The following is a 15,574-nucleotide window of genomic DNA, read 5'->3' on the forward strand; positions in this document are numbered from 1 at the left end:
GAGAACATGGAACTCATTGCCACGTAGAGTGGTTGAAACAAATAGTATGATGCATTTAAGTGGAGCTCAGATAAACATGTGAGGCATAAAGAATAAGAATGTTATGCTGGTGGTGCGATGAACATGTCAGAAGAAAGTTTTTGTGGAGCAGAAGCGCCAGCATGAATTTGTTGAGTCAAATGTCCTGATTTTGTACTTAAGAAATAAATATGGATTTTCTTAATTTAACAGAATTACTGTTTGCTAGGTGAGTATTGAATGCTTTGTATGTACCTAGATATTGGAAGGATGTTTTTATTAACTTCGATTATCTAAATCAATACTGATTCTTAAAAAGATAACCACCAGTAATCCTTCTTTTCAATTAGCTTGCACGAACTGTTGTGCGTCATCATGAAGAACAGAAGCTGAATGAAGAAAGAGCAAGACGAGAAGAACATGCCAAACTAAGACGGAAAGCTGCTGCCGTTGCTCGAGATGTGCTGCAATTTTGGTGTAATATTGAAAAGGTATAACAATGAAATATTATCATTAATTAGATCATTAAAAAATCAGAAACAAATACTTACTTGTTCCAAAAAGTACCTGGCGATGCCAAGCTTCCTTAATTAATATCATCACTACTATTGGTGGTTGTACCTTCAGCTGCCTCTTCTCTAGGCCCTGGCGTTGTCTTCCTACATCACTCCATCTGTCCTTCTCATATGATCCATCTTAAAATCTACCTCTATGACCAAATGTTTGCTCAGTCTATTTTATTATCTCATGTAGCTTCTTGTTAAATTTTATTTGGTTATCACGCCTGTGAAACCATTTGAGACATTGTTTGTATTAAAATATTATGTGCTATATTAATGCAAGTAGTTGTTGCTCTTTAGCTAATCATGCAGGCATTTGGTAATTGATGTGTTTTTGTTCGGTTGAGTAGTCAAATGATATGATTAGCAATGATGCCGTTTGTTTCCTAATCGACTTGTTTGGACATGTTATGACACACCTTTTGTGGCAGGTGGGATTTGAAACTGGACCTATAGGTGCTGTTTGCTTGTCAGATTTGGCTGATCATAAGTGAGGGTTGGTCTGTAATCAATTTATAAATTGCAGATTTGAAACCTGTTTGCTGCAGTTCAGATCCCACAGCACCTGTGACTGTGCAAAGTGAACACAGCGTTTGGTTTTGATAGGGTCGGATGTCAGACAACACCAGATTATAGCCCAATAGGCTTATTTGAAATCACAAGCGTTTGGAGTGTTGCCTCTTCATGACAAAGGGGCAATGCTCCAAAATCTTGTGATTTCAAATAAACCTATTGGCTGATAACCTGATGTTGTCTGATTTCTGATGTTGTCAACCCTAGTCCAACACCAGCTCCTCCACAGCATGGTTTTGATAATGTGTTTTGATTCTTTTCAAGTGTTTGAAGAGAATTGGGATGAGAGAAAGAAATGTTCTGGAATTCCAGGGGATTGGAGAAAGTGGCTAGTTATCTATGCTGCTTGGAATTTCTGTGTCTGATGGACTGCTTTAAAAGCCCATGAAGTACTCTAAACTGTGCCATCATCTTTATATGCTTTGACTTTAAATCACACTTGTCTCGTCATCACCCTCTCCTTCAAGAATTGATTAAGGACAAATAAAACAAAGTAAACCAGAAATAAAATCTGAAAATGCTGGAGGAACTTAGCAACTCTGGCAGCATCTGTGGAGAGAGATGTTCCACAGATTCTGCCAGATTGTGAAGTTTCTCCAGCATTTTCCGGTTGTATCTCAATTAAGACCAATCCTTTGGTCACGGCTCTCAATAGTTCCCTCCTTCGTTTGACATTCATTTTTGGCTGATTGCATCTTTGTGAAGTGTCTTGAGATGCCTTTTCACTAAAGACATCCTGTAAATGTTTTTTGTATTTTCTAACACCTGACTATTCTTGACAGTGTGAATGGAAGGGGGAAATCTTCTTGGGTAATCAGTATTTTTGGGTGAAACTGTAGTAATAAAAAATCATGTTTTGCTCCGTTACATCCAAATGTAGAGAATGCTATTGTACAGATTAGGATAAGACTAAGGTTTTTGCATTTTCTTTACAGGTTGTAGAAGTTAAGTTGCAGCTTTATATGGAAGAGCAGCGAAGAAAAGCATTACATTTACGGAGGGAATCATCAAACAGAGGTTAGAAATATAGTTCAGCATCTTGTGTCAAAAATTATTGGGCTTGTATTTTGGCAGTTTCAAGCAGTAAATGAGAATGTATCAAAAGTCATTTGTTGAATTTAAACTTGTGTCTAAATATTAGACTACTGCATTTGTAATATTTGGTTTTCTTATTTCAGGTCCAAACTCTGTATCTCCATGGCCTAAGTCAGAAAGGCCGAATGATGTAAGTTCTCAAATTGACTATTTGTATGTAAAAATGGTTAGACTGTAATGTTGTAGGGGTTTCTGTGCAGTATAAATAAAAAGATTTTTAAAAATTCAAGATTTAGTGATTTATGTTTTTTTAACTAATTTTGGAGCTATTATCAACATGGACAAGTGCTTCAGTTCTTCTTAGTAAAGAAGTTTTAGTGTAATCCTTATAACAGTTGAAGCATGAGAAATGCTGATGTGTGAAGTGTGTATTTTTGATTTGTAGGATACATTGGGCAATGAAAGCAACAGGAAATCCAGTGATTCATTTGCTGGGGATGAAGCTGCTATGGAAACAGGTTTGTTGATAGATTGTTATCTGTCATTAAAAAGGTACCTATCTGCTTGCAGATGAATCTAAAACTGTGTTCCAACTTTCATTTTTCAGTGGAAGACTGTGAAGAAACAATCGAAGAACAAGAGGCTATTGAAGGCATTATTGACCATCAGACTGAATTGGCCGATTTAGCCAAGCAAGGTAATGGTGCCACTTTAATCACTGAAGTTCAAGAAAGAAGCTGAAATGGAGATCACAACAATGATACTACAGTGTAAAGGATTAAGTTGCATAACCTTAGTTTGTATTCCCTTCCACTTAGTAACTGAAAAGGTCATCTAATTCAGGTGTTTAAAATAATTTTTTAGAAAAATAATTGCTTTGGTGTGGGAATCGAGAAAGAGTGGATATAATGTTAGTGCTAAGTTATTTTGGGTGGGGGAGAATCATGAAAACCTTTTACACACGAAGTCTTGTAGAAATCTGTAAATCTTTACCTCAATGGGTTGTGAATGCGAGGGGATCATTTTCCGCTTTCACAACTGAAGTCAGTAGATTTTGATCGTAAGGGTATGAAGGAATGTGGTACCTCAGTGGATGCTTGGAATTGAGCTCAAGCTCATTTGTGATCTGATGAATGGTAAGCAGCATTCAATGGCTGAATGACTCTCGTATTCCTAATTTTAAGTGCAATTATTAATTTGCTTACAGCTGAAATCCCTCTGGAAGACCTTGTACGACAGTATGCTGGTGCTTATTCAGAAAACTTTGACTGGCCAGCTCCAGATTCTTCTGACAGTGAAGATGATGACTATGAGGATGTTGAAGGTGTGTTACCTCATGAAGACTTGTGGATGAATATAATTATTATGCAACTTCATCAGTGCATGATAAATTTAAGGCTCTTGCCTGCAATTTTCCTCATTTCTGTATGCTTAGTACAAGCCACTTGGATATTTTGAAACTCAGTTCAGTGTGGATACTAATGAGACTCTGTTTCAGAAATGGCAGAGGAGTTTGATGCTGAATTTGACAGTCCGGAGCAAGAGGTGGCAATCGATTCTTTGCTGAGCGTAGACCAGTATAGAGTGGTGGAGCGAGTACATAATCCGGCTGAGGGAAGGAGGCCAAGAAAGGACATCGCTGAGGTTTCTGCTGTTGCTGAACCCATCCTGCCAAAGGGCACAGCTCGCTATGCATCCTCGGTAATTGTCTGTCTCAGGATAATTGTAGAGTTAAGTGGCTTTTTGATGCAATGGTGTGAATGGTATACGATTTTATTTTTTGATAGGTGAGAAATGCTGCTCCTTTCTTGCTTCGTGGAACTCTCCGAGAATATCAGCAGATTGGTATTGATTGGCTAGCTGGTTTACATAGAAGAAAACTAAATGGAATCTTGGCTGATGATTCGCGGTTAGGCAAGACTGTGCAGATCATTGGTTTTTTAGCCCATCTCGCTGCCAACGAAGGTAGGCCAAATGCAGAACTCAAACTTGAATATTTTGTATAGAAGCTGGAGCTTTGTCATTTTGATATATATAATTGGAAAAAAGACATTTGAGTTTTGGGAGGACCTGAAAGCACGGTGGGTAGAGAAGCAGTCAAGTGGGCTTTTTAGTACTGACATTAGAGCAACATGTTATTGCAGATTAAATAGAGGTTTTTATTGCTTCCTTATCCAATAAGACGTGCATTCGTACAGCGTCATTCAGGCCTTCAGGATACTGCAGATGCTTTATAGTCAGTGTTCTTTTGAGATACAGTTACTAATAAAATGGTGGGGAAAATGGCAACCAATTTATGAAGAGCAAGGTTCCTCAAACACTTGTAAACTAAATGATCAGATTATTTGATTTTGCTGATATTGGTTACAGTCCAGAGTATTGGGGGAGAACTCCTTTGTTCTTCAAATGCAGACATATGAATTATCAGACGTAGGCCATTTGACCATTCAAGTCTGCTCTCCTATTCAGTAAGATTGTGGTGGATCTATTTGTGTTTTGGGTGTAGCTCTTCTTCAGGACTGGTCGTAGATGTAAGGGGAGCTGCAGGTAAAGGGGGCAGGGTGATGAGGAAGGGATAGGTGAAGACAGGTAGAGGCTATGACCTGGTTGGTGATGGGAGGTATGAATCCGGTTGGCAGCTGGAAGGAAGGATCAATCAGAGGAATGGAAGGGAGGGAAAGGGGCTGCGAAAGAAGTCGGGTGATGGGAAGGGAGATTATTTGAAATTCGTGAACTCAAATGTTGAGTCCTCCGTGCTGTAGGCTGTCCAGGCAGAAGATGAGGTGTTCTTTCAATTTGCGGTCTGATTTGTTGTGGCAGTGGAGGAGGCTGAGGATGGTCATGTTGGAAAGGGAGTGGGAAGGGGAATGAAAATGAGCAGCCTCTAGGAGGTTACTTTTTACCACCTTCTGAGGATCCACCCTGTGAGAGAACGGTTCCCTGGATCTCTGCCCTACAAGTGCAACCTCTAATTTTTAACCTGTCTCTCCTCACTGGAGGCTCATCCACGTCTACTTTCTCAAGACTTTCAGGATCTTAATCATTTCAATCAGGCCACCCGTCTTCTAGACTCTAGCCGGGGAACTGGCCCAGTCCATTGCAATATTTCATCCTAAGACAACCCACTCATTCCAGATATGAGTTTAATATACTTCCTCTGAACAACCTCCAATGCATTTACATCCTTCCCAAAATAAGAAGACCAAAACTGCAGGCAGCATTTAAAGATAAGGTCTCACCAATGAGACAACATGTCATCTCAGATAGATACTGTGAGATCTTTTACTTCTATCTGAAAGAGCAAATGGATGGGTGATTTAATGTCTTTGCCAAAAACAGTCTTTTGTCCAGTACTACACTGGAGAATTGGCCTAAATTTTATTTTTGTGTAGGAGTAGTAACAGAGGATAAATACTTTACATTTGTTCACAACTTTGTTCAAATTGTTGCCACAGTAAATAAATCTCCCCTGAGAATCTCATCTAGCTTGGACTGCCCATTGAGCAGTTTCACTCAATTCTTCAATAATCACAGAGCCAGAAATTGTATCTGCACCTAGTCAGTTTTATGTTCTGTGGAAAATAAAAGCTGAAAATGACTAAAGTGGAAACCACGTTGCTTAGCATCTGAAGGAAGGAGACAGAATTACATTGCGTTTGTCTTGAAAGTCACAATTGTCTGTCTTACAACAACATTGACTATCTTTAAGAGTGTGAACTTATGGTTTTGAACTTCGTTTGAAGTGACTGGTTCATTTTTATTTCTAAATTTTCTATTTGGCTTTCAACTTGAAATACATACATGTATGAAACCAATGCATTTGTCCTAATTATTTCAGATAAATTTTTAATTTATTTGTGCGTATGTGGCCTGTAGGTTTTAATATTGTGTGTGTTTTTGAATTAAGGCATCTGGGGTCCGCATCTTGTTGTGGTGCGAACTTGCAAAATGCTTAATTGGGAAATGGAATTCAAACGGTGGTGTCCAGGTCTCAAGATCATGATGTACTTTGGCACAAGGAAGGAACGTAGAGTTAAAAGAGAGGTAATCTTTCATTAATTCATTTGTTTCAGCTATATCTAATAGGAAAGATTGAACAGCCTGAAACTGTTTATTGTTCCATAGAAGAGGGCCCAATGGAGGTGACCTAATGGAGGTCTTCAAAATTTATCAGAAAGTTCAATTAGGGTAGATTGAGAAAATATTTCCACTTACGGGAGGAGACCAAAACCTGTGATTGTAAATATAAAATAGTTTGGAAGAAATTCAAAAGGTATTTGGGAACTTCTTTACACAGAGTGGTGAAAATTTCGAAGTTGTAAACCCAAGTAATGGTAGAGGTATATTGCACTGAAGTGTTTAAGGGAAAGCTGTAGAAACACAAATTAGGAAAGAGTAGGAGAGTACGCTGATGGATTTTTAGTAAAACTGGGAGATTCGTGTGGAGCATAAACACTGGAGTGGATTAATGGGACCAAATGCCTGTTTCTGTGTTTTATGATTGTAATTAATCCCTTTGCTTTGGTTGTTAGTGTGAGCTGGTTTTTTTCCCCTGATGTAAAAACTCTTAATCTATGTCTGATGATAATGTATAAATATTGGGAATGGAGTAGCTAAACTATATATTTATCAATTTTAGTGTTGGTTGGAACCCAAAACCTTCCATGTATGTATAACCTCATACAAGCTTCTGCTAAAGGACCACCAAGCTTTCCGAAGGAAGAGGTGGAAATATCTAATACTGGATGAGGTCCAACAGCTCAGGAACACTACTGAACGACACTGGGAGGCCCTGTTCAATCTCAAGAGGTCTGTGTCATGTGTGTATATGTTTATGGCAGTAACTAACTTTAGCCTATTGCTGTAATTATGGTTATGTTTCAATTTAGGGAATGCTGTTTGAAAACTGAGAGTAGAGATGATAAAATCCTCAGAATGTAGCATGTTATGATATTGTGTTCTAGGTGATTGACTTGCTGGAGTAGAGGTAAAAAAGGCACAAATATAAGGCTAAAAGGACTCACTTATAAGAGTAGGTTTAATAGAAAATTGCAGGATGGTAAAATCAACTTGTTTAAAATTATTAAAATAATTAGGGTTTTTCGAGAGAAATGATTTCCTCTAGTGAGGAAGAAGTCCTCCAATAAGGCATTCCAGTCTTAAAATTGGAACCAGACTTTTTAGTGATAATCTCTGCAAGCGGTTGCTGTCTCAAAGAATAGTGGAAATCTGGTACCTATAGTCCCTCAAAAAACTGAGGCTGGGGAGTCAGTTGAAAAGTTCCAAGATCTCTGTTGATAGATTTCTGTTTTTAAGGGTTATGGGATCAGGGTGGGTCAATGAGAACTTGGATAGGATCAACCATTCTGTTAAAGAATGAAAGAACCGACTTGAGGGATGGAATAGATCCTGTTCTAGTACGTCTTGCTCTTTAAAATACTCCAAAGGACTGAAGAAATAGGTAATTAGGTACCTTGAGTTTGCTCTGATGTTCAGCTAGGTCATGGCTGATCTACTGCAATGTCATTCTCCCGTACTGTCTCCATATCCCTTTAATCTTTCATATCTAGAAGCCTGAACTTTGACAACAAAATTACCCTGGTTAAGTGAGGAACGATGAGCCACATGGACCAAAAGGTCCACGGTTTCATTGTAGCTGGGTGCATAAGATGAATGCTGTGAACCTGGGGTTAGGAGTGAGGGGCAATCAGTCAGCATTCCCACTTCTAGTTGTCTACCCAATTTCTACAGCTGAGAAGCATGACGTCTTCTCCTGGGTGCATAGCAGGGCTGTTGTGATTTTAATGCCTGATAGGATTAAACAGCCCATTGACACTGACTCCCTGAATTTGCAACAGAACGACCAGTTGGATGACATAATGGAATCTGGCAGTCATCTGGAATTTTGTGATGGCAAGAACTCATATCTTAGGTGAGTGGAGGGAGAGAGAAAAAGGGAGTAGTTGAAATTAGGAAGTTTTCATGCCAGCTGACAAGTGCAAAGGTGACATTTGATAGACTCCAATAGAACGCACTTAGTTCTGGTAAGTTAGGTTTTTGAATGGTAATGGGATGCAAATGGGTGAATTGAAAGCAAATTTTTCCTTTTTTAGTCAACAGCGTCTGCTTTTGATTGGAGCTCCTTTGCAAAATACCCCCATGGAACTGTGGACTATGATGCATTTCCTGCTGCCTGGAATTTCCAGATCCTACCTGGATTTCCCTGTGAAAGTTGGCACAGATGAAAATCAGGACTATTGCCACAAATTGGTAATAAGAATGCATAGGGTAAGTGCAACTTCTGCTTAAATTTGAAAAAGAAAATGGCAAGATTGTAAAGGAATCTTGGCAGGCAGTCTGAATGTGGAGTTTCCTGCCACTTCAGCAAATAGTGTCTTAGGGCAGTCAGCTGCAAAATGGCGAAGTGTGAGACGTGGAGATGGGAGGGAAAGTACGGTGACATGGTTGAAGGCTTCACTAGTTTTGGAAGAGATTGTATGTCTTATACCTTGATTAGTTCACAATGCTTTCATTGCAGAAAGAGCCTAAACGAATCAGATTACTCTTTTTAAAGTAACTTATCCTAATGTAGGTCAATTGCAGTTACTTGACAGAGGTAAGCAATTAGATTTTGTAGAATTTATGCTCCCAGAAAGCACGCCATGTAGTTCAGAAGTATGTTAGCCTTTGTCCGAAAAAGATTTGTGTACAGGAGCAAAAAATATGAGACTGCACCTAAGGTGTTGAGTGCAGCTCTGGTGCCCTTTCCTGTGCAAGGATGTTGACTAGACAGGTCTGTAGGGTGATGCCCTTCATCAGGTTCCTGAAATGTTGATTTTCCTGCTTCTCGGATACTGCCTGACCTGCTGTGCTTTTCCAGCACCACTCTAATCTAAACTCTGGTTTCCAGCATCTGCAGTCCTCGCTTTTGCCCTGTTGGGTGATGTGACTGTCCTTGAGGAGAATGGATTATATTCTTAGAAAAATGAAGAACTCATAAGAACTTACCATAGTGATTGGAACCAGGTTGACCTCATTGACTGTGAGGGTGAGGTTGTTGCTTTGGGTTGTTAACCTCGGCAAACCAGGAAAGGCCTGGTTGACCAATATAACCAGGAGATTAAAATCTCCTCCGTTCAGGTGACTGATTTCAAGCTGGCTGGCCAAAGCCAAAATAATGTGCACAAATAAATAGAGTGCCTTGGTGATGGGATACCAGCCTCTCTGCAGTTATTTCACTTATGGAATTCATAAAGGGATAGAAAGAATAGATGCTCCCCCTGACTATGGGATCTAGAATTGGGGAATAGTCTCAGGATAAAACTCAAACTATGTAGGACCAGACTAATTACTCCGGATGCTGAAATGATTGCCAGTGCATGTGCTAATGAGGCCAGTAAAGTCATTTCACTGTGATGCAGCTGTCTTCACCAGGATGCTTCTGTGCCAGGATACTGTGGACAGTCAATTAAACTATTTGTTAGATTGTCTGTTGCTGTGACAGGATTCCCTCCTGTTTAAGAAGAGAATTTCCCACATCCAGTGAGAGTGACAGCCCACCACATTTCCCCAAGGCCATTTTAGAGGTCTGTCATGATTTTGTGTTTTCCAAGTTTGGTGGAGATTTTTCTCTTTGGAGGGCAGACTGCAAATTGATCAAGGAATTAGTTAATTAAGTACACAGGCAGCTACAGCAGATCATTCACCTACAAGCAGTCTGCTATGTGAATTCATTCCCTTTCCAGTCAGTATTTATGGTGACTTGGGCATGAGAAAGTATTTCGGTAAAATCAGGAGCTGTCAGTGCCATCTTTGTTGCAAGCAGCTGCCATTCTGCTATCAAGCTGTTTGTGAGCCATTTAGTGGTAGCATTCACCATAAAGACGGTCATTTAGGACTGACATGAGGAGGACCTGCTTCACTGGGGGTGGGAATCTTTGGAATTATTTACCCCAGAGGGCTTTGAAGCTCAGTTTAAGACAGATTGATGTATTTCTAGTTCCTAGTGATATCAAGGGTTGTGGATCTGATGTGGAAATATAGCATTGGGGTAGGTGGTTTACTATGGTTTAGAACGGTGGAGCAGAGTCATGGGCTGAAAAACCTACACATTAAATAATCACATTTGCGCATAATTGAATTTTTTAAAATTACATACCTTAAACTGTATGCAGAATCTAAAAGTGCTTGAATCTTTGCCTTTTAGATGATCCAGCCGTTCATTTTACGCCGATCGAAGAGGGATGTGGAGAAACAGCTGCCGAAGAAATATGAGCACATTCTGAAGTGTTGCCTGTCGAAGAGACAGAAAATCATGTATGAAGATGTCATGTACCAACCTGCGTAAGTAGTGTCTTTCATAAGATGCCTCTTGAAAGACAGTTTGCTTTAGATGCCTGAATCTGAGCTGAAATGTAATGTTTTGCATATTAGTTACCAAAACTCCATAATGTAGGACTCCTCTAAGCCAGAGAAAGGTGTTGATTGCCTGCTTCCTCCTGCTCCCCTCTCCAGTTTCCAATGGAAGTGAAGATCTGGTTGGATGGCTGCAGATAATCCTCTCTGGCGCCTCAACCTGAGGATCATCCTTGTATATGAATTATTGGTAGACCTCTAGAATCTCAAAGAGTACCACAACCAAGAGTGAATCCTGACATATGTCAACATGTTGACCAAGTGACCATGACTAGATACTGCTTAATGACAGCAACTACCTGTATTTGTATGGTACATTTAATGTAGTAAAATGACACAAAAACATAAATGGTACAATAGTAGTGGCGCTATTAAAATTAGAGTTGTTCGAGAAGTCAATGTTAGAGGAACACTGAAATCTTGACTAATTATAGTGCTGGAGGGGCTTAGAGGTGGGGAGCCAGCATATATGCGTCAGCATTGGGGTGATCAGTGAATGGAACTTGGTGCCAGTGGGATTTTAAATTCAGAGTGTAGAAGGTAGGAGCCCAGTCAGGAATACATTTGAGAAGTCAAGTCTATAGATAACAAAGACACAATGCAGGAACTGGGCTGAGGCAGGAGTAGAATCTGGTGATGTCACAAAGGCGTAAATGGGTGCTATTCATAGTGGGGCAGATGTATCAATGCAAACTCATCTCTGATTTAAATATGATATCCATGTTGTGAAGAGTCTAGTTTCAGCCTAAAGGCAGTCAGTTGGAGAAGGGGAAAGTTGGTAGTTGGGGAGTGCAGTTTATGACAAAGACTGATTATGATGATTTTTGGGTTTTTTTTTTAAGAAATTATATGTTCATTCAGTACAGGATATTCCACAAATAGCCTGAAAATTTAATGATAGTGAAGGGTGGGTTGTGGGTGGAGAGAGATGGGAATGGGGTTAGTGGGTTGAGATGGGGGTTGAAGTGCAGAGGTCATGGTGAGGAAGAAATAGGAGAAGTTGATTACTTGTTAAAACTGATTCTGCATTTCTGGGCGATGTTGCCTTGAGGTCATTGTGTTGATGAGAAGTAGTGTGTGTTCATGGCTAGTTTTTATGATTACCACAAGTACTGAAGTAAAGTTTTTTTTTAAATTGATTTTTTGCTTATAAATGAATAGATAACATGGAACTGGCTGAATTACATCAATGGCATCAAAGACTTCCAAAAGGTTGAGGAAAGCAACAATGGATAGTTTATCTATGACCAGTGCATAGGATATAATTTTGTGATATTGAGAAGAACCGTTTTTAGGTTCATGTGATTAGTGATATAATGCACCCTGCCTGCCTCTGAAACTCTGATTTATCATGAGGGTGCTGAGGTCAGTAGTGAGATACTTCTTTCTGCCTGGGCAGCTGATCCAGCGTAGACCAGAAATTGGACCTCACCTTATCCAACTGGTAGAACAAACCAGAATACTTATTACTCTCTGTAAAGTTGGGGTGAGTGGGAGGAATGGTAACAGAGTACTCAATGCTCAGCCTTCACAGGACCCTACACCAAAAACAGCCTCCTGTTCCTTTCAGTGGTAGTGGAGAGTTCTTTGCCCATTTCTTCCTTGGGAAGTTTATCTGTCTTTCAGAACGTACTAAGGAATGTTATTTTCTTATCAATATCAGCATTTTGCTGGAAGCAAAATTGGACTGTCCTTGTCTCTGGAGAATTTAGTCCTGTCAGACTCCTATTCCAATACTAGGTTTCTCTGGTATGGTGTCGAGATTTAGTGTAATGATGTCCAGATTTGTTTTAGAACTCGAATGGGTTACTTGGGTGCTGTCAGGGCACTGTCACTGTTAGTTTGTATCTGAAAATGGGGCGATGTGCTCAATTTAACATCTTTCGTGGTTGATTTGGACTTTTGAACTGTTGGGGTTGAGAAACTAAATGTTTTAATGTTGTACACTCACCTCGTAGAGATTTTTCTCGTTGGTTGTAAAGCTCTAACAATATTGCATTAGTGAACAGGCCAAAAATCAGATACCGTGGGATGTTATAGATATATTGACTGCTGTAAAATATTTTGTAACCAGTTAACAAATATGTACATTTGATAAATCTAGGAATGTAAATCGGTGACGTTTCCCTGTAGTTTATCCCCATTTAGCAGGAATTTAAAGTCATTTTGCGGTGTTAAATGCTGAGTCATTTTGAAGCTTGGTGTAGTGTGTATCGTATTGCAAACCCATTGAGATTTTATTGCATGATGTTTTTATATTTAGCATAATATCCATTTAATGATGGTGTCCTTCATATGATAATGCTTTGGAACTTGAAATTACACTGTTCGTATGAATGAGAGTACCAGGTTAATTTAAGTCATAGAAATCACTAATAAAGGCATAAACTGGCAACAGGTGCTTGGAAAGTGTTCCACAGAATTCCTGCTTGCATTCAGTTGTGCAATACTCTAGCATGTACTCAGGTGATGCCCATGGGTTGTCAAGGATACAGATGTGATGCTTACTTGCCAAAGTGCTCCATTCAGAAATCTACCTATTTGTCACTAAGGTCAATAAATTGCTATGTTACGGACCGGTCAGTGTCTAGTTATTATTGAGTCTTGTGTCTTATAACTGTGTACGATGGTTGTTGTGTGAAAGACACCGATAGTTGCAAGACTTGAGATAGACGTAACAGTGCTGGTTGATGAATAAATTGCATTTCTGTTTTGAGTTGCTCGTTTCTAATGCTCATATCTTCTCTAACCAATAGCACAATGGAAGCTCTGAGATCTCGTCATTTTGTTAGTGTTCTTAACCTCCTGATGCAACTGAGAAGGATATGTAATCACCCTAACCTGAAGTGCCCCAGGTCTGTCTGTTCGGCCTATGTTTTCAAAGCTCTGCAGTATACAGTTGCATCAGTTGTGTTGAAAGTGCTTGAATATGACCCTTGGAAGGTAAGTGTTGTAAATTGATTTTGCTTTCACTTTTTTCCTTGACTATTAGTAGCTACTCCACGATAACTAGATGTTTGCTTTTTGTACTTTTTTCAGAATGTGGACTTGTCTGCCTTCAATCTAACTGGAATTGAAAACCGACTGTCTCGATATGAGACTGAGATGGTCATGCCCAAAAGGAAGGTGACAAGAAAACTCATTGAGGAAATCTACTATTCGCCAGATCTTCCACCCAGACCCAGACCAGTTAAAGTGAAAGTCAGCAAGTAGGTGGCCGCCTTCTCTTTTTATACCTTGTCTTTATATCTGGACGTTTGGAATTAAATATAGAAATCATGTTTCAGCTATACAAAGCACTAGTTAAACTCACCAATAGTAGTATACCCCTACCTTCTAATCATTGGTTTTCTTAAACGTATGCCCTCAATTTGGATAATTTAGTCACATAGGCATCATTTATTGTTAATATAATTGCTCCCACTAAAACTGAACAGTGGAACCCAAAATAACTGTCCCCAAATAACTTTCACAAAAGGCAAGCTGAGCACTTTGTAGTAATGGAACGGTGGAGGTAAAAATCCTGTCGTTTTCCAAGGAGCATGATGGATGAAGAAGGCAACTAGGAAATTAATGACCACTGTATCTATCTTTTGATCTGAACAGTTCTTGCTGAACCTCTTTAAAACTCAAAATAGTGTCACAAATGTCACAGTGTAATAGCCCTGAATGTTAAATGTGGCAAGTTGGTGCATACTAATGTCACCACTGGCACGATTTAAAAAAAAAACTCTGCACTATGTTTCTCTTTTGTCATAGAGGGAGTGTAGCTTTTATTGAGTGAACCCAGAATCCTGCCTTCTCTTGTCCTCAGTGCTTTTCCCTTTGTAGATTGACATTAAGAGGGCAGTTCAGCTGCTAACAAGCGTTGGACCAGGAGTGGCCATTCAGCTTCTCAGACCTGTTCCTCCATTTAGTTAGATCGTAGCTGATCTGTACCTTTTTAATCCAGTTGCCTGTGCTGTGATCCCAGCTGGTGTTGCTCTTGGGAAAAGTCAGATCTCGGAGTGAAACCTGGCTTAGTAGACCCCAACTTCTATTGGAACCATAGAGATCGGTTACTGCACATGTTCACAAAGTCTGCCAGTATATTTGTAATGCAAATAAATAGAATGTTTATTAAACAAGAAAATAGTCATTTGGTAGTACAGAGTAGCGCTGAAAAAAGACCCTTTTTGTTGAAGCTTGTTGGCTTACTGTCATTAGGGTGCTTTGCAAGAATATGAATTCATGGGGGAAGCCAACAGTGATACTGGATGAGAAGAGAGAGTGGATGAATTGGCAAATAGACTCTGATTATTGGAAGCATTTGATGTTGGAGAATGCACCCATTAATATTGATTGACAGTTAACTGCCACGCTTGGCTTAAATGGTAAGCCAGGCAGGTTGACTCTGATTGGTCGAGGCATTGCCCTGAGGAATGAGCATAGAAAAATAGAATTGTACAATACAGAAGGAGGCCATTTGACCATCATGTCTGCGCTGGCTCCTGAAAGAGTTGTCCAGTAAGTCCCATTGTCTGTAGCCTTTTAAATTCAGTGAATGGCTGATGTTGCATCTCTTTCAACTCAACTAAGTAATGAGTGCACATTTGTTCTGTCTGCAAAAGAACATGTCCCATGCCAGCCAATCAGCAATCATCTTTCATGCTCTTGTGAAATGTTTTCATGAGCGCAAGTTGAAAAGCTTTGGCAAAATATGCCTTTTATCAGCAGTAAGCAAGAAAAAAATGTTAATTATATTGGGGAAATAGACAAAGTGTTTTCCCTGGAGTGGGGGGAGTACAGAACTTGAGGGCATAGGTTTAGGGTGAGAGGGGAAAGATTTAAAAGGGACCTAAGGGGCAACATTTTTTCGCAGTGTGTGGTGCATGTATGGAATGAGCTACCATAGGAAGTGGTGGAGGCTGGTACAGTTACAACATTTTAAAACGAATCTGGATGGGTATGTGAATAGGAAGGGTTTAGAGGGA

At 39.6% G+C, this 15,574-nt stretch overlaps 1 protein-coding gene across 8 annotated transcripts in view; it reads left to right on the plus strand.

Moving 5' to 3' along the window:
- Positions 1–15,574, plus strand: part of ep400 (E1A binding protein p400) — a 151,469-nt gene that overhangs the window by 50,339 nt on the left and 85,556 nt on the right. For all 8 annotated transcript variants that reach the window (XM_043715351.2, XM_043715350.2, XM_043715352.2 and 5 more), the window contains 14 exons: positions 369–509; positions 2,087–2,168; positions 2,330–2,376; positions 2,632–2,704; positions 2,794–2,883; positions 3,394–3,510; positions 3,685–3,887; positions 3,974–4,151; positions 6,094–6,230; positions 6,826–6,995; positions 8,300–8,474; positions 10,393–10,529; positions 13,358–13,544; positions 13,641–13,810. In XM_043715351.2, the coding sequence (XP_043571286.2) occupies positions 369–509; positions 2,087–2,168; positions 2,330–2,376; positions 2,632–2,704; positions 2,794–2,883; positions 3,394–3,510; positions 3,685–3,887; positions 3,974–4,151; positions 6,094–6,230; positions 6,826–6,995; positions 8,300–8,474; positions 10,393–10,529; positions 13,358–13,544; positions 13,641–13,810 (1,907 nt within the window). The remainder of the gene's footprint in view (positions 1–368; positions 510–2,086; positions 2,169–2,329; positions 2,377–2,631; positions 2,705–2,793; positions 2,884–3,393; positions 3,511–3,684; positions 3,888–3,973; positions 4,152–6,093; positions 6,231–6,825; positions 6,996–8,299; positions 8,475–10,392; positions 10,530–13,357; positions 13,545–13,640; positions 13,811–15,574) is intronic.

This window comes from Chiloscyllium plagiosum, unplaced genomic scaffold (assembly GCF_037043375.1).
Source record: "Chiloscyllium plagiosum isolate Xiang-an unplaced genomic scaffold, Cpla_swu_hap1 HiC_scaffold_24, whole genome shotgun sequence".
NCBI classification, from domain to species: domain Eukaryota; kingdom Metazoa; phylum Chordata; class Chondrichthyes; order Orectolobiformes; family Hemiscylliidae; genus Chiloscyllium; species Chiloscyllium plagiosum.